General features: G+C 36.4%; 1 protein-coding gene across 1 annotated transcript in view; it reads right to left on the reverse strand.

Annotated features, from left to right (window-relative positions):
• The window catches only part of negr1 (neuronal growth regulator 1), a 132,091-nt gene that overhangs the window by 74,570 nt on the left and 30,562 nt on the right, over positions 1–26,959 (reverse strand). The window contains exons 3-4 of the mRNA XM_084129807.1: positions 17,941–18,066; positions 9,906–10,037 (exon numbers count right to left, since the gene is read on the reverse strand). Of these exons, the coding sequence (XP_083985933.1) occupies positions 9,906–10,037; positions 17,941–18,066 (258 nt within the window). The remainder of the gene's footprint in view (positions 1–9,905; positions 10,038–17,940; positions 18,067–26,959) is intronic.

Here is a 26,959-nt window from a genome sequence, read left to right on the forward strand (position 1 = left end):
CGATGATTCAGGGAGCAGGCTACACAGTGAACTCTGAGAAAACGCTACTTAAGCTCCGCTGCTTTCTTCGACCCTCTCTGTCTCTGGTCCTGCTTTGTGCTCACTCAGGGCGTTTTCACACCTGAAAATCCGCACCAAGGTCCGAACCAAAGTTCATCTTTTGATACATTGTATACATTCGGTTAGTTTTGGTTTGGTTTCACATTTCAATTATGCGAGCGCACTAAAGAACTTTACATGATGCACTTGCGTCCTGTCGTCATCATCTATAGCCTGACGTCGTCATACTCAGATTCTAGTCAGAATGTGAGTCTGATACTGCTCCATTGGGCTGTGATTATGGGGCGTGTTTCCACCGAACCAGGAAAGAAAATGCCTCTGCACTCAATTGGATAGACCTACAACCAATCAGAGCAACTGATTAAGTGACGTATGCTTTCATTCATGTTTCCGATCGACAAATGCCTTGATCGCGGTCGATATCTTCTATAACAGACGTGATGGCGGAATCTACACATGATGTTTTATAAACAAAGTTCAGGAGGAGCACGTTCAAATTATCAATCCAATCAACTTGTCATCAAACAATTACCATGTCTACCCTATCAGCATGAGAGGAAGCATATATTTATTCACTCTGTCAACTCACCTAACATTCCTTGACAGTTTTTCAGCATCCCTCCACTCACTCTCGGCTTGTTCTTCCACAGCCTGGAATACGGGGGGAGTACTTTGGGTTCGGGCCGAATACCGAGCCCGGAGCCTCTCCTCGGACAGCACGCCAAATATGCATTTATTCTATCTGACTTATTTGTAAGTGTGAACTCGTGAAATCTCAATTCTCCAGCGGCAGTCATCTTTGTTGTAAACGAATTCAACCCAAGCGCTCTTTGGTGACGTAGATGATTATGTTACTGTTGATCATCTGTCCATCATCGTATAAAGCCCGCCCTAACAATTTGATTGGTCCGAACAACTTTTGTTCGGGCATAATAGCTCCTCAACGGATCAAGTCCAGACCGAACTTCCCGACCTAAAAAAATTGTGGGCGGGGCTAAGTTCGGCTGGCATCCAGGCTAATCTATATGGGCTGCATCTTGACACTGATTGGTTTAAATAAAAAAGATAAAAAAAGCACACAATGCATCGCCATGTGGGGACATGAAGGGACAAACAGGGCCATTTTGTTGATGGTTTATCACTGCAGCAGCACAGACCATGTGCAAATAAAACTATCGATTATTGTTATGACCCATCTAGAATCACCATAAGACTAAAGTGCATACAGCAGGGTCCGAAATTAACACCTGCCAAGCGCCAAATGCGGGTAGATTTTCCGTTTGGCGAGTAAATCTCAAAAGGCTATCCGCCACAGTGGCGGGTGAATGTTCATACCAAAATATGAAATATTCAGCGCGCCCTTTTCAGCGCGCACGCGCTCTTCTGCCTCTTAACGCTCTCATCTGTTGACGGCGCTGAGGAAAAAGGATATGTGAAGCTCCCGCCACTGGAAGAAGTGGTCGCCACCCATTTGTGTCCTCCCACTGCTGGCAGTTGGAGAGCAAAGGCCGCGCACCCATCTAGCCATGCAGAACGTCTTCAGCACTCGCGGATCGCGCATACTCTGCCGCTGGCCAGGCTGCTTCTGCTTTACACACCATGGCCGTTCTTTTCTCGAGAAAAGGAGTTTTCTCATAGCGTTTGCAATACTCGTTCCCTTATCTCTCAGGGAACCAAGGTTACGTAAGTAACCGAGTACGTTCTGCCTTCCCTTCCACATGAGTCAGGTAACAAAACTGAAAAAACAAAAAAATTATTTCACCCCAATGATAGTAATATTTCATATATTTCTCTCATTTTGATCAATATATAGATTTTTTTATTATTATACATTTCAAATTTTGCTCTGGACAATTTTTTATGCTTGTATTCAACATAATACCTTATTATCTCAATTAAATGTACTGAAATGAATGTATATGTGACAAAAAAATGCTGTTTATTATTTTGGCCGGTAAAAAATATGCTTGGCTGGTGGATTTTTTCATCTACCAGTCCACGTGGCAGGTGAGCCAAAAAGTTAATTTCGGACCCTGGCATACAGTCAGCTTGTAACAGGACGATGATGTAATGAACCCAAGTGCAGTTTATTTAATGTGGTGAAAATCCAAAATCCAAAGCGTGAAACAAACTATATACAAAATACAAAAAGATTCTGAAGTGTGCATATAATGTACACTTTACTATGCCATGAGGCCGCGGGAGAGGTTTATAAATGGCAGCGCAGCGACATATCTGACGCTGGTAAGTCATATGATAATGACAACATGGCGAATGTAGTACGTCCAGATTACATTTGTACTACACACATTCATACTATATGAAACATACTTTTTTAGCAGTCATGAAGTAATTGCTTATTCAAAATAAACACCTACTCAAGAGAGTATGCGATTTCAGACACAGCCATGATCACAAGAGGGGCAAGGGAGTCACATGACAAACCAGAAAACAAGACTAAGACAAATTTCAAAATAAAAGATATGCAAGCATGAACAAGACCAACAAAATACATGACACAGCTTTAAGAGTATTTATTTCCAAAAACGATGAACCTTGAAAGAATTACAGACCTTGATATAAAAAAGATGTCCATTTATAGCCTAGCTTTTATTAATATTTTGAATAATTTTTTATTTTTTATAATTTTCATAAAGTTTTTTTGTTTATCTTTTTTGAGATTTTATTCTACTTCAGTAGGAGTTTCTTTTATTTTAAGTAATGAAAATTATGGTTTTAGCTAAATATAATAACTAAAACCCTGGAGTGAAGTCCCATTATTACATACTTAGCAGTAAATCCTCAGCATTCAATGAGTGACTGAAATCTTGCCCATAGGACCATGGTGATTTAGTTTGTTTTGGGCATGTGAAAGCCATCTTTAGTTGTCTTCAGCGAGTGAAAAGCATGCACAACTGGATTAGGGAATGATTTGGTTGGTCAAGAGTCAATACCATTCGTCTACTGGGTTCTGAAAAACTCCTTGGTTGCATTAGCAGCATTCATCTTCATTACAGCTCACATTACATTAATAAGCAATCACATCACTAAAGTCAAGGGAGACAGAATTAGCCACACATGCCTGGGGCATAGCACACAGCCATGTCTCACAAATAGGGTGGTATGCTTTGGATCACAAGTACTTCTTTTTTTCCCTGTTCTGTGTTTTTCAAACTGGTGATTTGGACATATAGTACCTGCTTTGCCTCTGATCAGTTTATCCTGCTGCTCGGCTTAATGACAACATGCTTTATCAGAACTGACACGTCTTTGGTCCTCATGTTGAGAAACTTCAGCAACAAACTCGAAATGCAAATGGCTAAAATTAAGCTGCTTTCTGACAGCTTTCTTGTGCATGAAAAATGCAACAACATAAGTTTGGCCAAAAGCAACTGGCTGAACAGCCAATTTAAAATCGAATGAATGTATGAAAAAGGGACTGTAATTGCAACATTGTTCACAGATTGTTTAAATAACCTCAAATTATAGTTGAAGTTTAAGCTGCACTATAACCTCTTAGTAAATGACTATGTTTACACAGAGTGCAGAAGTGGACTCTTGGCCTCATTAGGCAATAACAGGAAACCGTCATGTAAACACATCTATTTAGCCCCTTTCACACAGAGAATCCGGAAAATTCACAGATAAAGTGACCCGGGTTCGTTTGATTTTGGTTCATTCACACTGCCAGTGATTTTCCGGAATCAGCTGGCGAACGATCCCGACTTCAGCATCATTACTACGACACAGCATTATTACGGCTTTTGTTCACACAGCGCACGTTCCCGGGACTGAACATGGCAATGTTACTAGGTCCCCAAACCGGCATCAATCCCGGGTCGTGTTTGCGTTCACACAGAAGGCGTTCTGGCAATTTCCCGGCAATTTGCCGGGATCATCACGCTGTGTGAAAGGGGCTTTAGAGACATGGACTATTACGTATAGCCTACAGACCTGGTTGATTTTTCCATCTAATTACAATGAATGGAGACAGTTTGGACATTCCAATAGGTCCACAGCAACATTACCTCAACCAGTGATGTGAGTTTAGGGCAGGGCTACACTGTAAATATTATATGATCAATAAGTTTTGACTACATATATTTTTATTTTTTACATTGCTTTAACTTTAAAAGTGGTTCTCAAAGTGTGGGGCGCGCCCCACTGGTGGGGAATAGAGACGTGACAGGTGGGGCGCGCCAAACGGGAGGAATTTTTTTTCTTTTTTATGCCTTTATATCTTTATCCAGACATCCCAACTGTCCCGGAAGTTCCAGGAGTCTCCCACATATTGATAGCGGCTCCTTAACGCCTGCAAATGAGATCCAATCTCCAGGAATCGTGCACTAGAGAGTGACTGCGCGCGCATGTGTGTGTGTGTGTGTTTGTGTGACTATAAAGGCATATTAATATTAGCGAAACAAACTTTCTCGCCCATAGATATATGTGTAGCTATATCTATGTTTCGCGCCGATGGGTAGCAGGCTAGTGTGGGCAATAAATAAATTGTGCAATGCAAAACAGGCTCATTGCAGCCACTAATGCAGGGATAAATAGACCTGTCTTGCCAAATGGATTTATCTTCTTTTCTTTTTTAACAGATTGCAAAGTGGCAATTTTATTGCTTTTCTATTTTTGAACTTGATACAAATTTTGACACAGCTGCACTTTTATTTTCTCTATTTTTGAATTTCATGCAAATTATGACACAGCTGCACTTTTATTTTCTCTGTTTTTGAATTTCATGTAAATTATGACACAGCTGCACTTTTATTTTATTTATTTTTGAACTTGCTGTTATTTGATGTAGATAGTTAGTTTGTATTTAGATATAACTTGTTACTATACTGATACTACTTGTTAATTCAATAAATTTGAACATTTTATTTCTTTAGCATGTTGAGGCAGGTGGGGCTTGGAAATTCTCCTTGTCCAAAGTGGGGAATTACCGAAAAAGTTTGAGAACCACTGCTTAACTACATTGCAATTTTCAACTTTTTTTATGTTATATAAGATTCAAATCATTTTTTAAGTCAGAGTAATGTAATTTAAGTTGTAATGACTTAGACATCCAAGTTGATTGTACTTAAAAAGGCAGCAACTTTTTTTTATTAAATTTTTAAACAGTGTGTCTGTACAGAGATTTTATGAATAGCATCATGCATAAAATGTACAAAACAAATTGCATGCATAAAAATATACTGTATGACCTTAACCAGCTCAAGATAAAACATCCATCAAAGATTAATATTCTACTAATCATTCATGCAGCTATAGAGCTTAAATCAACCTCTTATGCAACACAATAACACCAATCCCTCTCTGACTACAAATTCCTATAAAACACTAGGTTTAAGGAAGGTGAAATCTGAATGTAAACAGACTGTCTTTCTTCGTAATTTGCAGAACAAAGTGGTTGTTCCAGGACACATTAGCTCAAAATGTGACTTGACAAAATGACACATGAAGTAAAGGCATTACATTGCCGCTCGAAAGCTCTAACAATTGCATTTTGCATAAACATTCTAACATCTGTGAGCTACATGACATCACCTAATCTGTCTTATTTATATATTTCTATAGCTTGATGTCTTTAGAGCCACTGGAACTTAAAACTAAACATCTGGTGCGAATTCCAACAGGAAAATAAGACAACGCTGTGGCATATAGTTAGACAAGACAAAATGAGTTTCATGACATCTCATTTCAAATCAAAACAGTGCAAATTTAAAATGCAATAGCTGTTTCTCATATATATATATAGATAGATAGATAGATAGATAGATAGATAGATAGATAGATAGATAGATAGATAGATATAGATATATAGATAGATAGATGTGTGTGTGTATGTGTGTGTGTGTGTGTGTGTGTGTTTTTGTTTATATTACATTGTGGGAACCAAATGTCCCCACAAGGATAGTAAAACATGAGATCACCTCCATTGTGGGGACCAGCCAGCGATCCCCACGAGGGAAATGGGTTAATAAACATACTAAATTATATTTTTTTGAAAATGTAAAAATGCAGAAAGTTTTCTGTGATGGGTAGATTTAGGGGTTGGGTTAGTGTAAGGGGACAGAATATACAGTTTGTACAGTATAAAAACCATTACGTCTATGGAGAGTCCCCACAAAGATGTGTGCGCCTGTTTGTGTGTGTGTGTGTGTGTGTGTGTGTGTGTGTGTGTGTACAGGTTTATATTACATTGTGGGGACCAAATGTCCCCACAAGGGTAAAACCTTTTTTTTGTGAATGTTTGATTTGGCTGGAACTGAGCACCAGGTCTGGGTAATGTTTACGAGAGGCCGAATTTCTGCATGTTAGGAATTAGTATGCTTACTCAGAGATACAATCGCTGCACACCAACCGAAACAATAATTTATTATTTATTTATTTTTGCATGAGTGGTTACATGTGGAGGTCATCATGGGCATTTAAAGTGTTAACATTATTTCAGTTAGCTGAGTGATCTACATGACTTTCACAGAATGCTGACAGAAGACTATCTGAGGATTCACAGGGGAACGAGTAACAACAACAGTAAATTATTCAAGGTGTTTGTCACACATGGGTCAGTTGGGATTTTAGTCTATACTTATCAGAAGATTCTTGACATTGACCTGTAGGTCTTCATTTAGATATTATTATGGTGTAAATGGCTGAAAAGGAAAAAACAAACAAACGTCCTACACTGTAAAAAATTTCTAACCCTCCCAAATCAAAAATTTCAAGTGACCGATAACATCTAAATTTTTCAATTGGCCCAAGTGAAATTCTTGTTGCAATAGTCTGTTAACATTGGCTCAATGAGAAATAATACGTCAGACTAATTGAAAAATTTAGATGTTATCGGTCACTTGAAATTTTTGACTTTTTGATTTTTTTTTACAGTGTATTCATAAATTTCTACAAAAGTCCTTGTGGCTTCAATGAAGTTACAATTAACATATACATGTGTTAAATGCATTCAAACACAGAATTAGGTTTCATCTAATAAATTAGCTTATTTCAATTAGTGGTCATAATCTGCAATTAACCTGAAGGTCAGTTCCGCACATACCTAAAAGCCGTAATTATTTTTAAACCGGATTATTTTCGCGTGTATTTAATTACACTGATTACCCTTGAAATGTCAGAGTCGAGTCACACTATCTGCAGTGGTGTTAGGCTAATAAAACAAATACAAAAGAAAGGTGTCACAGATACCACATCATCAGTTATTCTGCCCATGTAACATTTTACACATTTTTGTGTACATTTAAAAAAAAATGTATTTACAACTAGCCTACTTGAAATGAATTGGTAACCTAAATTCATACAGAATGATACAACCTGAAATACACAATGAAACCATGTCCACTACATTACACTGGTAATATCCTCAGATACAGTACAGCATGTATTACTATACTCTGATGCAGAGATTTTTCTTCTTTTTACTGTTGAGTGGTTGAATAAAAACATATTAGCTCTGCACATTTCACATCAAGGATTTCTTTGAGCAAGGGAATGGGCACTAGCAGAGTAGTCCTCTCTCGCATCCTTCTCACTTTTATTTTGGGACATAATGGTGAGATAACACTTCTCTTCTAAATCAAGCATTGGTGCCTCCATTCCAGCTAATTCTTTACCCAGCTCTAGTGGGTAAAAGTGCTTTGATTGATACATTGGGATTATGTCTATCCCTTTTCCAGCTCAAAAGCAAAATGTTTCGAAGGGAACAAGATCAGTTGTTACTGCTTCCATTAGATGTCACTGTAAATCACTGTGAATCAACTGAAACATCAACCTCTTGGTTCCAGGGAGGTCTATAATGCCTGGAAAAAGCCATCCATTAGTGTAAATGCACGTGACTAAACTCTCCTGAGCCACAGGAAAATGTCAGGACAATGGCAATTGGCTGATGGCACCACAAAAATGTCTCAAATGTCCCAACAAACCTTGACCCCTTGCCACCATCCAACCCAAGAAACCGGTATGTAGCATATGTAGAATAGTGTAAAAAAATAGTGGGTATAAAATGAAGGAATTGCACATTGAAAATGGTCATTAAGCTGAAAAAATTCTGGACCAGCAGACTCAGCACTGAGCTGTTCCTCTATCTTCTCAGCTTCACTCCTCATTAGAGAGTGTCAATACAATCGACGGGGAGGAGATGTGATATGACTTATGACTTCATCCTTGTCATCTAGCCATTCCTGCTCAAATCTTGACATTTCCAAGTGGTTATCTGCCCATTAGTCTGTGTTTGCATGATAGTAAAGGGAGCTGGCGTTTGATGGTCTGAACGCCACATTTATTCTGGTGTGAGTGTCGGGCTATCTGATTTATGTGCTCTTGCTGTGCCATGATTCAGCATATGGTATATACGGAGACAAAGAGATTAATGATCCCTGTGACCGCAGATGAGACAAAATGACTTAAAAGAGAACAGAGGAGGAAGAGAAACTGTCAAGTGTCCTTCCCCCTGTATATGGTGGGAGGCAGAGCCTCACTATGAGCATGATGGGTAAAGTCAGTATAATTCATTAATGCTTGGAGTGCTCATTACTGTCTTTTCACACTTTGAGAGACTCATTACCTGCATAATAGAAGACTCCGTATAACACTGAGACCATTCCTCACTGAAAATTAATCATTCCATCCCAGACAAAAAAGGGAATTCTTTCGTTAAATATTAAGGAACTCCAGTACCACGAATTCTATTCTAATTTCCATCCCAGTCGGCCTTGGAGATACAGAAGTAAGACCGTAGCTCTGTTTCAAAATCTAGTGAGCAGCCAGATGCCACAACAAGAAGCTGAAATGGAATTTAAGATGGCAGATGACCGAAATGTGGATTATATATTTTAATATTATATTACATAATTATAATAATATAGAATATTATATTAGGTCCCACTTTAAATTAACTTTCTTTATCTACTATGTAGTAACATTTAAATTAATCATTTAATACAATGCAATTATTGTATACATGCATGTTTTTACATTGATTGTAATTACAGCTGTAATTCATTTCTGTAAAACTTACACTGTTGACCCTTCCCTTATACCTTAATTCACCCTTAAACCTAACCATACCACCAAACCTGTCCCTAACCTTACCCGTATCCCACATCAATAGCAGCAGAAGTGTTTTGCAATACAACATGAACACAATAAGTACATTGCACCTATATATCTTTTGATGTAAGTAATTAGTTTTATTTTACAGTACATGCACTTACGTGGACTTACAGTGTAAGAAAGTACTGGGTGATATAAGGTAACTACATGGGTTAAGGTTAGGTTTAGGGGTAAGTTCAGGGTTAGTACCAGTTATTACCCAGTTATTGCAATTACTGTAAGTACATAGTATGCACATGGGGAACAGGACTGTAAAATAAAGTGCAACCATTATAATTATAATAAAAGGTAAAGTTATAAACTAAATCATTAAAAAAAAAAAGAATTCAGGATCAATAAAATAGTTCAGTGTAATTAAATAAGACTAGCCTATTCCAACAGATTTTATTAGGTTATTGTCCCGTTAGCTTATCAACATGCTGGCACCACACTCCATTTAAATCAAATGTGAGGCACATTTCCTGTGTGTTTTGCAAGATTTCTGCTGTTTTATAATACATGGAGTTTCTGCTCATGTAGAGCTTTCCAAATCGGTCACTTACAATGTCCCATTTCAGTTAGGATGCAGTAGACAGTTGACAGCCTCACTAGGTTTCAGAACAGAGCTCGAGTAAGTATCTCCAGTAAGAGAGGGGGGAAAGACTCAATGTCATTGTGCATGTGATTCTACACTGTCTGACAGTACACAAACATAAACAAAATTTGGTACTCACAGTTGACTGTGACTCTCACGGTCTTAGTGTCAGGTGAAGCAATGTCGTTTTCGGCGCCGCACTCATAGTCCCCTGCTTGATCCCGAGTGATGCCTGTGATATTTAAATACTCCCCACTTTCGTACTTCCTGGCTGTGAACATAAGAAAATAAACAAGCACAATCCTTCAGAAGAGTTCTTTCACAACCAAGTACTAATTCATGGCTAAATGCTTAAAGGTACAGTACAAACAACAGTAAAAGAAACCCAAGTGCACCCAGAAAACTAAAAAAAAAAAAAAAAAAGGTTTAAGGCACATAATTGCTTTGTTGGCAAGACATCCAGTGGGATGCATCTCCCCAATGAGCCGTATTCACACAGGGAGGAATATTATTGGTGTCAAATACTGTGAGGAAAATCAGAACTGTGCCAATATAACAAATATGACTTGAGGTCCTTGAGTAATGAGAGGAAATAAAGCACAGCATGAGGCGGCCATGCTTCTATTGGACTAAAAACCTCCCAGGGTTCCCCAGACCAGGATCCAACCTTATTGTAATATTACTCAGTGAAACCTATTTATACCCTACTTTACAGTGAGGTGAATCTGTCTCATGGCACAGAGAGGTAAATCCTGCACTGGCATACGGAAGAGGAGCCTTTGACTCAGCAAAAAAAAAAACACAGAATAAAAAAAGCAAGGAGAGAATTGCGAGGCTTTGGGAGGGATGTGTTTTTACCAAGTGCTTCGTAAAGCATCAAAGTGATTCAAGATCTGACATCAAAAAGCTTTAAAGGGATAGTTCAGACAAACATGAAAACTTTGTCATCATTTAATCACCCTCATATTGTTCCAAACATGTCCTGTATAGTGTGTTTGTCGCTCTTTTCCATACAATTAAAATGAATAGGGATCAGAGTTTTCAAGTTCCAAAAAGGACACAAAAGAAGGTATAAAAACAAGTATGTTAAAATGGTTCATGCACTAGCCATAAGATTGCTCTGCAGTGTTTTCCACAGGATTTTGTGAAACTATGGTGGGCCTCTGGCCGTTTAGAAAGGTTTTGAATGTTTCAAAGTCTATTTCAAAGAAAATTTCAAAGTCAATTTCTTCACTTCTTCACTTCAATTGTGATCCTCCTTAAAAAAAAAATATATATATATATATATATATATATATATATATATCTATGAACAATTTTAGTCAGAATTTAAGACCCATCATAGCACAGAAACTGCACTTGTTAAAATAAAAAAATACTTGCTTCTAGCCTTTGACCAAGGCTGCATCTCAATACTAGTTTTACTTGATCTTAGTGCTGCGTTCAACACTATAGTATATCGATTGCAAAATTACACTCTATTCAGGGAAAGGCATTAAGGTGGTTTAGATCGTACCTACCTAGGTTACCATTTTGTTTATTTAAATGGGGAATTATCCAAGTTAACATCAGTAAATTTCAGAGTGCCACAAGGGTCTGTTTTTGGCCCTCTGCTATTTTCAATAAACATGCTGCCCCTTGGTAATTTCCACTGTTATGCCGAGGATTCTCAATCATTTATTTAATCACCACCAGATGAAATCCCTAAATGATCAAAGTCGACAATGTGTGTTAAAGATTCAAAATAACACATTCAGGTGTCAGAATAAAAATATTGGATGACCAGTAATGTTCTTCTAAATTCGGATAAGACCGAGGTATTACTTACTGGACCAAGGACCTGTACACACAATCTCTTAGATTACAATTTGCATCTGGGATGTACTGTTACTTCATCCACTACAGTTAAATACCTGGGTGTTATATTAGACAGCAACTTCATATTCAAATCATATTTAATATGTTACAAAAACAGCCTGGTTCCACCTCAGAAACATCACTGAGCTACGGAACATAGAAATAGAAACACACCCAGTTTAAATCTAGATTAAAGACAAATTACTTTAGCCAAGCATTCGCATTACCTTGCACTCCAGTTATATCAGATCAAATGTGCATGACTATCTATTGCTTGTAATGTTACGTACAGCAGCTACGCTAATTATTTTCCATTTGCTTTTCTGTTTCTACCTCAGGATGCCCATCTATTATGCCAGCTCCAGTTTGGATCCAGCCTCTTACAAAGATTTCAGATGACCCAACACTTGTGAAGAGATGACACCAACTCTGAATAAACATACACAACAACTGCCAAATGTTCTATATATCGTAATCATTATGATCAATTTGATTGTCTAGCAGATGCTTTGCCAAAGCAATGGCATAAAACATTTTTATGTTATTATGAGAAGTTAATATATAAATATTTTAATAATTAATGGGAAACAATGTTTTTATGACAAATATATGATAGATATTTAGGTTGGTTAGGGTTAAGGATAAGGTCATTGATATTTGATTTGATTTGATATTTGACATTGATTGTCCAGTGAGCTGTTAACAGCTGAGACAAAATTATTAAAGTTAAATGAAGTTGGAGTTAATTTAACTGAAAATCAGTCTGAGTCGAGAAAGAATCATTCAAATCAGTTGTGTAAACTAGATCACTGATTCACTGAAAGGATCTGACTGAAAACAAGGATTTTTTTTAACAAATCAGACATTACTTCTCTCATAAACTTACATTTCGAACTGCTCCTCACACAAAAAAAACATTATTCTGACTAGCTGGTACAACACCAATAGAAATACAAGAGCTCCAAGACCAAATTATTCAATCCTTGTGTAATTTGCATAAATATTTGTGTGTTGCATGAAAACAATTACATCTGTATAGTAGGTAACAAACTGAAAAATTGAACAAAATAGTTTGCTTTGGGGTTATCAAGAAACTGACAAAGACGTGTATCTGAGCTGGCAAGGTGCTATTTGGCTCCCAATGATTTACAAATGAATAGAGGCAAAGACTGTAAAATAGGATAAATTGTATCAAATGTATTCATGCAAAAACAACCCATATTCAAATGTACAAAGATGAAAAGAAAAATAGGCAATCAGAGGAAGTAAACATTATAGTATGAGATTGCTCACCCAAAACTTAAGGAATGTTTGTTTCTTTTACCATAAAAACTACATGTTGTTTAGCATGACATCTAACAGTCTTTGACCGAGCACAAATTATTTAAGCCAAGCAGGACATAATGCATGCTTTTCAAAGAAAGTATTCGGTATGTAAAATGTTTAAAAGATTAACTAAATCCATCTGTTATTGTTAACTTAAACTATTTAAAATTGTTTTCATTAACTGAAATAAATCTGAAATAAAATAAAATATAAGATGAAAAAAAATACAACTGTTGCCTTGGCAACTAACTGAAAATAAGCTTAAGTTGAAGTACTAATATTACTAAAATAAAATAAACTTAAGCTAAATAAATGTTATGTGACACAAAATTACTAAAATTTAAACTAAAATAAAAAAATATACAAAAAGTATTCTAGTCGTTTCATAACATTACGTTTGAATCACTGTAGTCAAATGGACTATTTTAACAATGTCTTTATTGCCTTTTCGTGCTTTGCAAGTGGTTATAACGTTGCAGTCTATGGGGGGTCAGAAAGCTCTCAGATTTCATAAAAAATATCTTCATTCGTGTTCTGAAGATGAATAAAGGTCTTACGGGTATGGAACGACATAAGGGTGAGTAATTTATGACAAAAAATAATAATTTTTGGGTGAACTAACCATTTAATATTAAAAAGTTGGTAATATGAAAATAATTTACGTTTTAGTCCTGTAAATACATCAATATTGTACATTTCAGTGTCTATGGAAACGCGAGTAAATGTATGTGTCGTACACTTAACGTACATTCAAATACTCAATAGATCTCAATAACAGCAGTGACAATCATCACATTATTAAAACAACCGTTCTCAGGTAAGAGACGAACTTATAAAATGAACAAACATTGACTACAACCTACCATATTTCTTCCTCCAGGTAAAAACCAGAGGGATCATTATCAGTGATTAACTCACTCCATAATTCCCTTAGTTCAGTGATTTATTTTCTTTTTCCTAACAGAGACTTCACAATGAACTATCATTTATCTTACTGATTACACCAAAAGAGGAAATTACCAAGGTTTAGTGACATTTAATAAAGAATGGATCCTTTGTGAAATCAACCTTTGATGCATCAACCAACTTGTTTGCTATACTACATAAAAAACACACACACTGGAGCATTTTAAAGGCTCAAGGGACACTGATTATGTGCCAGAAACGTATTCAAATGTAAACTTGCCCCTTATCGTCCGCAATCTTGCCTGGCTGCCGATTGCCGAACTGTGCATGTTGAGAGTTATTTGAAAAGCTCAAGAGAGACTCGTCGTATAGCCTCTGGGAAATGTCACTCCAGCCAAATTAGCCAAATCATAGCAAGGTTAATCTAGGATTCCACATTGCTCTGTGTTAAGTGCAGTCACAGTAAGCACTTTCCCACATTGTATGGAGAGCACAAAGTACATTTCCTTAAGGTCTGCCTGCTGCTGATATGATGAGCGCTGGTGAAGAATACATTATGGGCTAAGGTGGCAGTTCTCTGTACATCCCTTCCCTTAACCTGTGAGAGAACACTGCGGCAGCCCAAATGTTGCATTATGAGAGTCTTCCCCCAGGCATTCATTGAGTTGTCAGCAATGAACCATCAACCATCATTCAACCGCCACACATACTCGCTCTCCGGCTCTCTCACACACAAAACGCACATGCACATGAACCGCCTCCACTTTTCCATTCCCCGTATCTCACTTTAACCCTGATAGCCTCCTCATTGTCCCAAAGTGCCCCAAAACAATTGCTGAATATCGGTCCGAGCACTTTTTAAGAGCTGGTCTTTGTATTGAAACCATTTGGCGATGTTTAGACAGACTGTCAGTGCCGAGTACAGAGCTATTGTTCGGGAAACAATAAACCAGAGTAAAGACAATTTTTGGAGGCTGAGGCACGAACAAAGGATTGACAAAAGGACAATTGAACGCTTCACTGTAGCCTTATCATATGAGAAAAAAAATAAAATCTGAAGTGTTATAGTCAGCTATTTGAAAGGTCAGAGTTCCTATATCCCGAGGCCTTAAATCACAATGGAAAAAGCTTATGAAAGCATGTTTGGGATCAAGCATGCTGGGCCAGGCTGTACGAAGAGCATGAGGCCACCCTGCAGCCTCAGTATGCCCCTATATAGGGCTCACTTTCATCATCTAGCATACAGCATTTGAAATCATGTCTATAAGGCAATTTTCAATGCCCTGAGTACTGAAATGATTTAAAGCTTAGACAAGGAAGTGCTCATTTAAAGTTCTTCAGTAATCATTCAAAATCTGCAGCGCTGGAGAGAGTGTGCTGCATACTTGAAAGTCAGTCCAACATGATTGAAAGTGTTTGCGTGTAGTGTGGTTCTAGTTTTAGTAACTGAAGTGCACGTTATTTACAGCATCTAAAACATACACATTTTGAATATGAATAGCTTTAGAAATTGACAAATCTTTAAAAAATCTTTGAATTCATGCATTAATAGGTAGATTTTATTGTATTTAATCAATGACATTAAATAAAAAATTTTCAATAGCATCACATTTAATGAATGCATTATGTAATCTTTCGTTATAACAGTTTCATTCTGTTCTGTGTGTTTTATTCAAATGTTCCATTAATCAAAATATTTATACCATAGTAAAACGTAACTATACAAATATATTTATAATATAAAACGATTCACACTGTAAAATTCTAACATTTCTAAATGTAAATACATTCATATTTTAGATGATGTGAATACATCCATATTGTACGTTTTAGTCTAAAATCTACAAACGTTGTGAATAATTGAGCATAATAATGCACTCAGTCAACTACCATTTATAACAAATACTTCTTGTGGACCAAACCTTTGAATCAGATGGAAAGCTGTTCATCGTTATAAGTAAAAGGTCTTTAAGAGTAATTAACTCTTAGGTTTATCAATGAAAAGACTATATGCCAAGCAATAATTAGAGGCACAGAAGTCAAAGGTCCGATGACACACGCACAAAAACGAATGAGGCTAACTGCATTTAGAGTATTTCAACAATTAAATCTAGTGGCTCTGTTGAAGGTTCAGCCTCCTGCAGCGTCATTCGAGAACTACTGGAAATCACAGCCCATGAGCTACAGTGATTACAGCTCTGCACTATTACTACAGTGCTGCCATATATGCATCAAATACTGTTATACTTGATGGTAGATACTGATATCAGTTTGAACATAATGTTGGCTTGTTCAAAGGAAAAATGTCTACTTTAAGGCTGAGCCTTTAGCACTTTTCCAGGTATTTTTGTAGCCTCGTACAACCATCAGTTTCATGCATATTTGTTTGAGCCGTTTAAATATTGTAAATGAATCTTTTTAGTAAATAACAACCTTCAGTGGCAGAAGCAGTAGTATTTTTAAAAAGTTTCTATTCTCAATGGCTCTCGCTTATTGTCATCCTCTCTTCCCACCCAGACTGAATCTGTTGATCAAAAGTAAAAGTTCACCCAAAAATGAAAATTCTGTCATCATTTACTCACCCTCAAGTTGCTTCAAGCCTGTATGAATTTCTTTCTTCTGCTGAACAGAAAAGAAGATATTCTGAAGAATGTCGGTAACCAAACAGGCCCAGGGCCCTATTGACTTCCATAATATGGAATAAATACTATGGAAGTCAATGGGGCCTATCAACTGTTTGGTTACTGACATTCTTCAAAATATCTTCTTTTGTGTTCAACAGAAGAAATAAATTAATACAGGGTTGGAAAAACTTGAGGGTGCGTAAATTATGACAGAATTTCTATGTTTCTATAATTTGAAGTATCCTACCTTTGGTAAGAAGTGGGTTTTATGATTCTTTTGATCAGAATCTCAAAAAGCAGTTCAATCGCAAAATACACTGGAGAATGAAATGAATATGGCAGTCCAAAGATAAGTGTAGCCGACTTCAATAAAATTCACAACCACTCAAAAATACTGCTGTTGTACTGAATTTTCAATTTGCTTTGAAAATGTGCCAGAATTTCTGCTTTAACAGCTGAATACAAACTATAAAAGGTAAAGATGAGGTTGATGCTTCCTCAACATGTTGTTTACGCTGCAGCAGAGTGACATCTTTGTGAGAGCAACTGATAAATGAAGCGATAATTGATTAAAAGCCTTTCCTAAACTCAATTATGGAGGGTTTAGAACAGAAACATGTTAGTTTCATCACCTTAATCTTCTGAGCCTCAAACTCCACCACATTGAACAACCGGGACAGACATTTCTACTCTGTTCTACTCTGTTCTGTTCTACTCTGTTCATTTCTAAGACGATGTGAAATTCTGTCTAACATATTAGGGTGTTTCACACTTAAATAGTTAACCCTAGGTCATTGTAAACCCTGGGTAAACGTAATCCTCGGTTATCTTGCTTCACGTTTCACACTGCTCATAATTTACCCGGGGTTAACAATTAATCCTGGGTATTCATAAATTGACGTTTCACACTGGACATTCCTAAACCCCAGGTTAACGTCCTTATTTACACATTTGCAGTGCCAGTGTCACAGATTTGATGAATGCTACACACGATATGTTTACATACAGGCTCTAGCATTGTGCATCCATATATTGCTGACTGCACTACCAAGTTTATCCTGAATGGGCTTTTCAAACTATAAAGGCAAGAATGAAATAGTGTCTTCCTCACTCCAGTTGTTACATTTTCTTGTCACCATTTGACATTTTTCTCCTCCAATGCTTAAACGACTGTTTATTCAACGTGCTGTGTTTCCGAGACTGTTCAAAGCACATGAATATGAGACGCAATTCGTTGTCTGTTGCTAAGCATCTGGTGTACCTTTCTAACACTACATCATTTCACACTATAGTTTAACACCGCAATGCAGGGTTAACACCACAAAAGCGGTGCTATCCCTGCTAATCTTGCTTCTACATGACGAAGTCTGAAACTAGGTTTACAACGACGAGAACCTGGGGTTAAGCGCAGTGTGAAAAGCCCTATTGTGACATATTTTACAGTAACTGCTTTGAACTCACCTGATGGGGTGATGTGTCTCCAAAAGATTTTGGGCTCTGGTTTCCCACTGGCTGTGCAGATGAGTGAAACATTGCTGCCTTCGTTTACTGTAATGTCCGATGAAATGTCATAGATTTTGGGAGGAACTGTGAAACAAAACAAACAGTTAGATAAACAAAGCTGCAAATGAGCTCAATGCCAAATGCCTGGATCTAGAATGTCAAGCATAAACAACAACAAGAGTCAATATAGCTGCAAGCAGCAATTATAGAGGTCCAAACACAATACCACTTTATCCCAACAAGGTCATAGGTCTGTTATTCATATTTAAAAGAATAGCTGTTCTGCTCTAATCTTTTTGTTGGACATTGTTAACATTGTAATTATTGTTGATGGCTAAAAGTAGCCATATAGTTTAGAATAGATAAGCCTATTTAGTTTTGGAAGGGTCCCACCACAGAATATGACCTCACACTCAGAAAGATGTTCTATATGTGTGTCAAATTCTGTGAAAATCAGATACAACCATTTACATTAGACTACACCTGATATATCCATGATCACTCATTCATTTTGAATATCAACTTGTTTTTGATAATTATTGACATTGGGAGACCAGAAAATCATCTTCCATGGTTTCATTCTGACAGGGTGAAAATCCTAGGATTACTTCACAATTATAAAGCCTAAGGGTAATATGATTTAAATAAATAATAAGGATATTCATAGTCCATGAGCCAAGAGATTGATAATATAAAACGTTAAATAAAACTAAAAACTATTGCAACATCAGGTTAATTTATTCCCTATTTCTACTATCTACACTGTAAAAAAATATTGTTGGTTTAACTTAAAAAGTAAGTAACCTGGTTGCCTTAAAATTTTGAGTTCAATGAAATAAAAAAATTTGTTAATACAATGAAGAAGATTTTTTGGTAACACTTTATTTTACAGTGTCCTTGTTACATATGTTACACGTACTTACCATTGTAATAACAGTAAATTATGCATAATTACATGCAACTAACCCTCAACCAAATCCTAATCCTACCCTAACCCTATAGTAAGTACATGTAGTTGCGTAATATTACTCAGTACTTAAATATATAATTACACTGTAATAATGACACCTTAAAATAAAGTGTAATCGATTTTTTACAGTGCAGTTTATTTATTTTTTATGTTGTTCAGTATATTTCATTGTAAGGCAGAAAAAGTATACAGTAACAATGCTGACAAAAAAATTATAGAATTCTCAGAATTGTATGACTGGACCCCCAAAAATATAAGAAAGAAGAAATGAATTGGTATTGTCAAGCATTTTCGAATACAGGGTGTCTACAGACATAAACAAGTTAAATGTAAGACTTTTAAGATCTTTTTAATACCACCTTGTATGAAATTTAAGACTAAACCTGTGATGGAAATACACATTATATTACATACGTACATGTAATATTTAATGTGTTCAATAAAACATCTGATTTGGAATTCTTCATGGAATCTTAGGTAACATTTTGGTGCAAAAATTAAAGCGATGGTTTTCTGGCAGATGAATAACTAAAAAAATAAGTCTAGATGTAAATCTTTCTTTACCCTTAGTCCCTTACACCTATCATCACACACGGCCTTCACTCTTTCTAAAAAACACGTCAGTTGTCAAGGGGTTCATGAATTAATGCCTAACCTCCTGGTTTTGCTTTCCTACATAAAAAGGCAATAAATTGTCAGGAGTCTGCAAAATCAGCTATTCCCTTTGTTCATTTTTTTGAGGTCCGGCTATGATTCAGGTTGTTTGAAGTGCTTAGCATTTAACTTCTGATCCTTTCCCTCTCTACCTCCAATATAATATTCTAAACGCATGCATTTACTGGAGATGCATGTATATTGGCCGAACTTTCTCGAGAGATATTTATTTGTTCTTCTCAAACAGTAAACTGAATTGTAATTAATTTGTATTTTATTGTACATGTCACTTAATAGTTATCCTCCCCACTGCATCCATGTATAACCAGCTGCAATATATATATATATATATTCATGAATTATGCTATACTCATCTGGGGGAAATCAATTAGAAGAAAACAAGACACTGACAGAATCAAAATAAGAGCCTTTAAAACATACTGGACTGAAATAATTAGCGGGCATTCAAGTTTTCAATGAAATGCCGCTACTTCCAAGCAAAAGGAAATCAAACATTCAGGAATTTGTACCTTGCAAACAAACAGCAACATCATTCACTCCTACACAATTTGATCTTTGATCATCTTAAGTCTTTCTTATCATGTTTTTTGTAATCTGTTGGTACTAAATGGATGGTTGAAATTCCAATGTTTCCACTGATCTGATGGTCATGCTCTCCACTGCAGGTTTACTTGAACTTCCTCCCACTGTTGACAAATGTCCACAATCACTGATAGCACAAAGGGAAAATGTTGCATTCGTCTACTGATCATATCTGCCTTCAACAGGATCAAGACCCTATTAGTCAATGCCTGAGGAGTCAGGTACCGGCCCTTTAAATGAGATGTGGGGCCTTTGAGGATCTTTAAGCTGAACATGTTCGAAGAAACATCTTGCCATATATCCTAGAACTTTCTCTGTGAATGCGCACCATCAGATTTGAAATCTTTTATTATTGTGCCCCCCCCCCCCCCACCCCATGTACACACACTTCTTTACTATTACAATTCAATAATAGCAAAATTGTGTTGAAACAATTGAGCTTTTTGAGCTTCTAAGTTGCCAGTGAAAAAGTCTAGAGGATTTGATGCATTGAAGGAATATCTCTCATTACAGCCCAAGACAGTTTTGACTTTCATTACTGGTCTTGTGTGTACCACCTGTGAATACAGAGTATATTATCAGATGAAATGAAAACCTCTCTGTATTTTCAAGTAGCTTAAAAAAGCCGAGAGGACTGGCATGCCACGGCACTCCACTGAAATGGCAGCATAAACAGATGTAAAGGTCAACAACCTATCCCAGCATGCTCTTTTAACTATCACTAAATTCATAATGAAAGCACGTGTTATTTAATCTCAAGGTCTAACCACAATTTGACTTCTATGAATCCATTCCGATTGTCACCCTCAATGCTTTTGGCCATAGTTATTTTTAACCTGTTTATTTCCACTATGTCTGTTCAATTGGTAAGGTAATGATGACAAGAGAAAAACAAGACAATGCTAAAGCCCTACCCCAAGGCCCCATTCAAGACAACCTGATGCTTTGTTTTCCATTTAATTCATTAACTGTTGCACGATTGTCATGTTTGCCCATTCAACTCTAATTCTCCCTCCTCCTCTCCTCGGCGGGAGGCACTGAGATGGAGCTGCCACAGCTGATGGGGGAGGCATTTTCTGTCTCTCAGCCCCAGAGTGAATAAATAAGCCTCTAATGACGCCACCTTGAATTACTGAAACGCTTACAGCTATTAAAATGCAGAGTTTCCTCTGAATAAAGTGGAGTACATGGCTTGCCTTTCTATAAATTCTGACAGGTTCTTCAGGGCTGACTGTTGCCACCCAATTCCAAGACCCCATTGCTTCACACACTGCCAGCCCACATTCCAATTACAGAGCTGAGGGAAAAGTGGGCTCCTGTCATGATGCAGACTAGCATAGGCAAAGAGCCAAGGAGAGACAGGCAAAGAAATCAGATGCAGTCTTATCTAGTTGTTGTCTTCTGGCTGAAAAAATAATGAAAAAACAAGTTAACACGGATGTATGATAAAATGAACTTGTATGTTATTACTGTTGAAGCCAGCAGAGTTTATGAGTTTTCACACAAGAGCTTTTAGTTCATTTGGTCAGTGGAAAGACATTTGTTTCATGAACTTATAGTGAACTCTCAGAAAAAAAGCTATAAAAGCTTTTACTGAGGTGGTAAAAGTAATAATATGTACAATTTAGGTACTGATATGCACCTTTTAGGTACTAATATACAGTGAGGAAAATAAGTATTTGAACACCCTGCTATTTTGCAAGTTCTCCCACTTAGAAATCATGGAGGGGTCTGAAATTGTCATCGTAGGTGCATGTCCACTGTGAGAGACATAATCGGAAAAAAAAAATCCAGAAATCACAATGTATGATTTTTTAACTATTTATTTGTATGATACAGCTGCAAATAAGTATTTCTGGATTTTATTTTTTTAGATTATGTCTCTCACAGTGGACATGCACCTACGATGACAATTTCAGACCCCTCCATGATTTCCAAGTGGGAGAACTTGCAAAATAGCAGGGTGTTCAAATACTTATTTTCCTCACTGTATGTACGTTTAAGGTACTAATATGCACCCTTTAGGGTACAAAGGTAAACCTTTTAAAGTTTTTTGGTGTGCGCACATCAAACCATATCAGAGTCTGCCTGAAAAAAAGTATGTTTCATGTGTACAGTTGGTTTAAATGCTATTGGGTCTTCAGTCTGAAAATAATCCTGCCATAAATCACTTGACAAAAAATATATATTAGGATTTCAGTTACGAAATGTTAGGAAGGACATTACATTCACTGCATCAAGCTCACACTGACTTATCTAGAAAGAGACGATGAGATCAGGAAGGCAGAGGGTCAGTAACATAATAATAAACTTCTGTGTCCTGAGCATCCAATGTGATTCACAATGCGGCTCTTTTCCAAAAGCTAGTAAGCTGCCAACATAGGCAGCACTTGAAGAAATCCTAGGCGCAAACCCAATGCTACGGCTGTTCCAAAAGGTAGAAAGCATAATTTTGCTGCCTTCTAGGATAATAATGTAAACCAAAAGAACAAGAAAAGGAAAGAAAAACAGAAGAAACAACCTAATTATAATCCACCGTCACAGGTATTCTTCACAAGAGAGTCAACTTCCTAATTGCTCTGAGACAGCGAATATATTCTAAAATATAATTCATGCACTACTGTATGTATTTTTATGCTAAGAGTATAATTTTGTTAGCCACCAAATTAGTCTCTTTTTTGTAGTCTTGCTATTTGTATGATGCAGAGTTGCTGCAAATGTAAAGCATTCCAAATCAGTTAGGATGCATCCTTAATAGAAAGCGTAACAGGTTTTAAAACAGAGTGCATACTGGGAATACTCCTTATGATTCATCCATGCACACCATTACAGGGAATACTGAATATTTTGATCCAGAGACTATATTGTAGTACAAATATGCACATGTATTTTAAATATACTCATGTGGCTGGAAGTGGAAATACGCTACACTTGCAAAACTGTCAGATTTCACATTCATTCATAGCGGTTCCCAATTCCCCATACAACCTGAAGGCTGCTAAAACCAACCAACTTAGATCCCTAATTAGTTGTCATAGACAGAAACAAAACACAAACCCTCTGACAGGCTGCTCAACCCACAGGGATTTCTTCAGTTGGTAATGCCACGGAACGTGAGACAGTGAGGTTGTGCACGACCCAGTACATGAGCTCTCTTGGTACAACGTGTCCATTTGAAGAGTTAATTGAAATGTAGTACTTTGATTAAAAATGATGTATTTCTAATATTCTGATGATATTTCTAAATATTCTCCTCGTCATTTATTTATGTCTCATTTAAGATATTAATACAATATAAAAGGTATACAAGTAACATTCTGACATAGACACACTGCTTTGTTTCCCAGCACACTGTATCATAGGCAAGAGTGCTTACAGTATGAACAGAGATATCAGGGAGAGGAATATTAGGTATTCATGAAAGGATCAACTTTCACATTAAAGACTTTGCAGAGTTGCTGTGAGGTGCAGACTCACTGGTACAGAATCTAAAATGAGGCTTAATATTTCATGACATTTTAGATGAAGTTCAAAACATCTTAACCTAGCTTAACGACGTTCCAGCAAAATTGAGGACTAATGATTGAGATACCAGTGTTGTTTTTTGCTTGATCAGTTCAGAATAATTGTATATGCCAATACATACACACAATAATGTTTTAAATTCATATCAGTTATGCAAATAGTTTTTGCAGTAGTGTCTACATTGGACATTTCATTGGATATTTCACTGGGTCTCTAAAAATTTAAACCACTGGGCCTACTGGCCAGTAGAAAAAAACCTTAGATTTGAGCCTTGCTGGAGAATCTCTATATATGCGCAGTGCTATTAAATGAAAGACAAAATAACTGAAGGAAATATCTATTTGCTAAACTAATTAAGCCAACTAATATGATTCACATTCTTTTGGTATGGCCAATATTTGAAAACATTTTAAATGCAATGAATGTAAATACAGGTATCGTATCGGTGATCGGTAATGGCGAGTACCAAAAATGAAAGTATCGTTCTTGGATTGTTTATAGAAAAAGTGGTCGCATACATACATACATACATACATACATACATACCTAAATATTAGGGCTGTGTATCAGCAACAATGTCATGATATGATACACAGGCCACGATATACAGTATATCATGATACGGGTCTGCACTAATTTTACCTCAGCAGAATTTAGTATCACAGCTGTTTATTAAACACTACATACTATAGGGCCATTGCAGTTACCCTCTGCATCATGAAGGGCCTCTGCAGCACTGTATAACAATATAGGTAATGGCAATATAGGTAATGTTAACATTGGGCACTTCCCACCAGGTACAATATTCTGATTGTTTTCTTCTTGTTTTTTAAACACATAAATAATAATGTACTCATTCTAATAAATGTATATTGAAATGTACTCATTCTAATAAATGTATATTGAAATGTAATCATTCTGATAGGCTCACATGATTTCATGTGACACTGAAGACTGGAGTAATGGCTGCTGAAAATTCAGCTTTGCCATCACAGAAATAAATGACATTTTAAAATATATGAATAGAAACTTTGCGTGTGTGTGTGTGTGTGTGTGTGTGTGCGCGCCTTCTTAGCCATATTTTGGGGACAAATCTGTACCCAGAAGTGACCTAAAATGACTAAAACTACTTTCATGGATGTCCTTATTTGTAAAAAAAATATATATATATAAAAGTAAATACACTTTTTTTTTTGTGGAAAAATGCAGAAATTTAAATGTCAAAACAGCAGTAGATCAGAAAAAAATTATATTTGTGTAGCCTTTGAAAAAAGAAAAACTATTAACTATGCTACTGGATAATGCATAATTTCAGTTAAAAATCTTCTGTCCAATAATTATTCCAGTAAATTCTAAACATAAGTGTGAACTATTCAGTGGGGGAGGAAGAAATCAAAGAGAATTTAAGTGTATAACTTCTACACACAAAATGTTTGGCTTAATTTTTTATACCATTGAAATTTTATAAGTCTTGTTACCAATTTCAATATCACAAAGAACTAATACTAGCATAAGTAAAAATAAAAAAATAAAAAAAGTAAAAAAAACTCTCAAGCTTACTGAAGACAAGTAAACTGTCAGTGATAAAATAAGAACAAAGAAACTAATTACCAGCAAAAGGACACCAATCTACAATAGAACAAAGACAAAAATGAAATAGATTTACCTGAAAACTTTAAGCACTAGAAATAACTTTAACTAGGCTACATAAATTGTATAAATTAATCAAATGTATAAAAAAAAACACTGCATAGTCTTTACTGTGTAAATTAAATATACATTTATTCTTATTAAAATTAAAAAAGTGATTTAGTCAAGAGCATTGAGAGATTTTCTCATTTTTGTTGTTTGATTAACAGTAATGACACATATGACAGCAGGTATAGGCTGCTGTCACTTTAAGACTACATGGATCCAGTATACTGTTAAAGATGTGTTTTCTTTCTCAACTGTTTTCATTCACTTAAGACATAAATGACTGTTTACGAGGCTTTTTGCGCTTAATGGTTTTTAAACTGCATTTGCTTAAAAACGAATGCAAATGATAAGCTTTCGTGACTACACAGCACAGCAACGTCACTTCAGCGTAACCGCGATAGAGACGATAGTCCAAAATCTCTACAAATTTCTTTTGGTTTATCATGCCGACTGGTATATCACCGACCCCTAGTTTGATGTCAGTGACACAATCAAGCCAAGTTGAAGCCACTGATGTAACTGAACATGACAGACCAGTTTGGCAATGTGAAACAGGGAATGGCATTTGAGAGAGGCCACGGAGAGATCATGTTCTCTGAATAACATCTTAAATTTCAGTCTGTTTGTCTACAAAACTATTGTATGACTTTAAAAGACTTGGAATTTCGATGTTAAATAAGGTTAGAAGCCCTTGAAATTTAGATCTTTCTGTGTGACAATCAATATTTCATGACTGAACTTGACTCATGAACTCATGAACAAAACGTATAGAAACAGCAAAGTCCTTTCTATTCAGTCTTACTGTTGCCGCTATACTGGAAAGTATGCAATGCCAGGCTGCCTTATTTCTTCTTGATCAATAAACAAAATGGTGGTTGCTGATGACAAACAGACCATCGCTCCTAATATTTAACTAAGTTAGATATATAGGGTCTATGTGCAGAATAGCAATACATTTTATCTGTCATTCACAAACTAAGCACATCTATAAAAGAATAATGTGGTGGTCTCAAACTGCTCTATTTAATGGTGACTCACCAAGGACTTTGACAAATGGTACTGTCTGGTAAACAAGGCTAAGATTTAAGTGGTGGAGAAGATAGGTGATTATTCTCCAAAAAATGTGTGTGGGCAATCCTCATTCGATCCCTACAAAACAAACAAGCACACTCATTCTCTGATGATGCCCAGTATTGACCCGTCGGCTAGAAAGAATGACCTAGCAAAACTGTTTCGTCCACACAAATGTTCAGGATACATCAAGATAGCTCGAAGAGCCCACAAGTTCAGTCTGTTCAAATTTCCTAAAGGACAAATAAGACATTTTAATCGCATTACGTACGATTTGGGGTTCCGGGATTTGTGCCACTGTAAGAGTCAATCTAGCAATTTCATTTTTGATACAATTCTGCAGGAGATTAAATTTACCACTCACCGATTCCTATTACAAGACTGCTGTTCATCATGTGTTTCCTGTCGTTTCTCCTCTCTCTCTTTAGTTTTTGTCGTTACCCCAACAGTGCTTGT

This window comes from Abramis brama (genome assembly GCF_963993115.1).
Source record: "Abramis brama genome assembly, chromosome: 11".
Classification (NCBI taxonomy): domain Eukaryota; kingdom Metazoa; phylum Chordata; class Actinopteri; order Cypriniformes; family Leuciscidae; genus Abramis; species Abramis brama.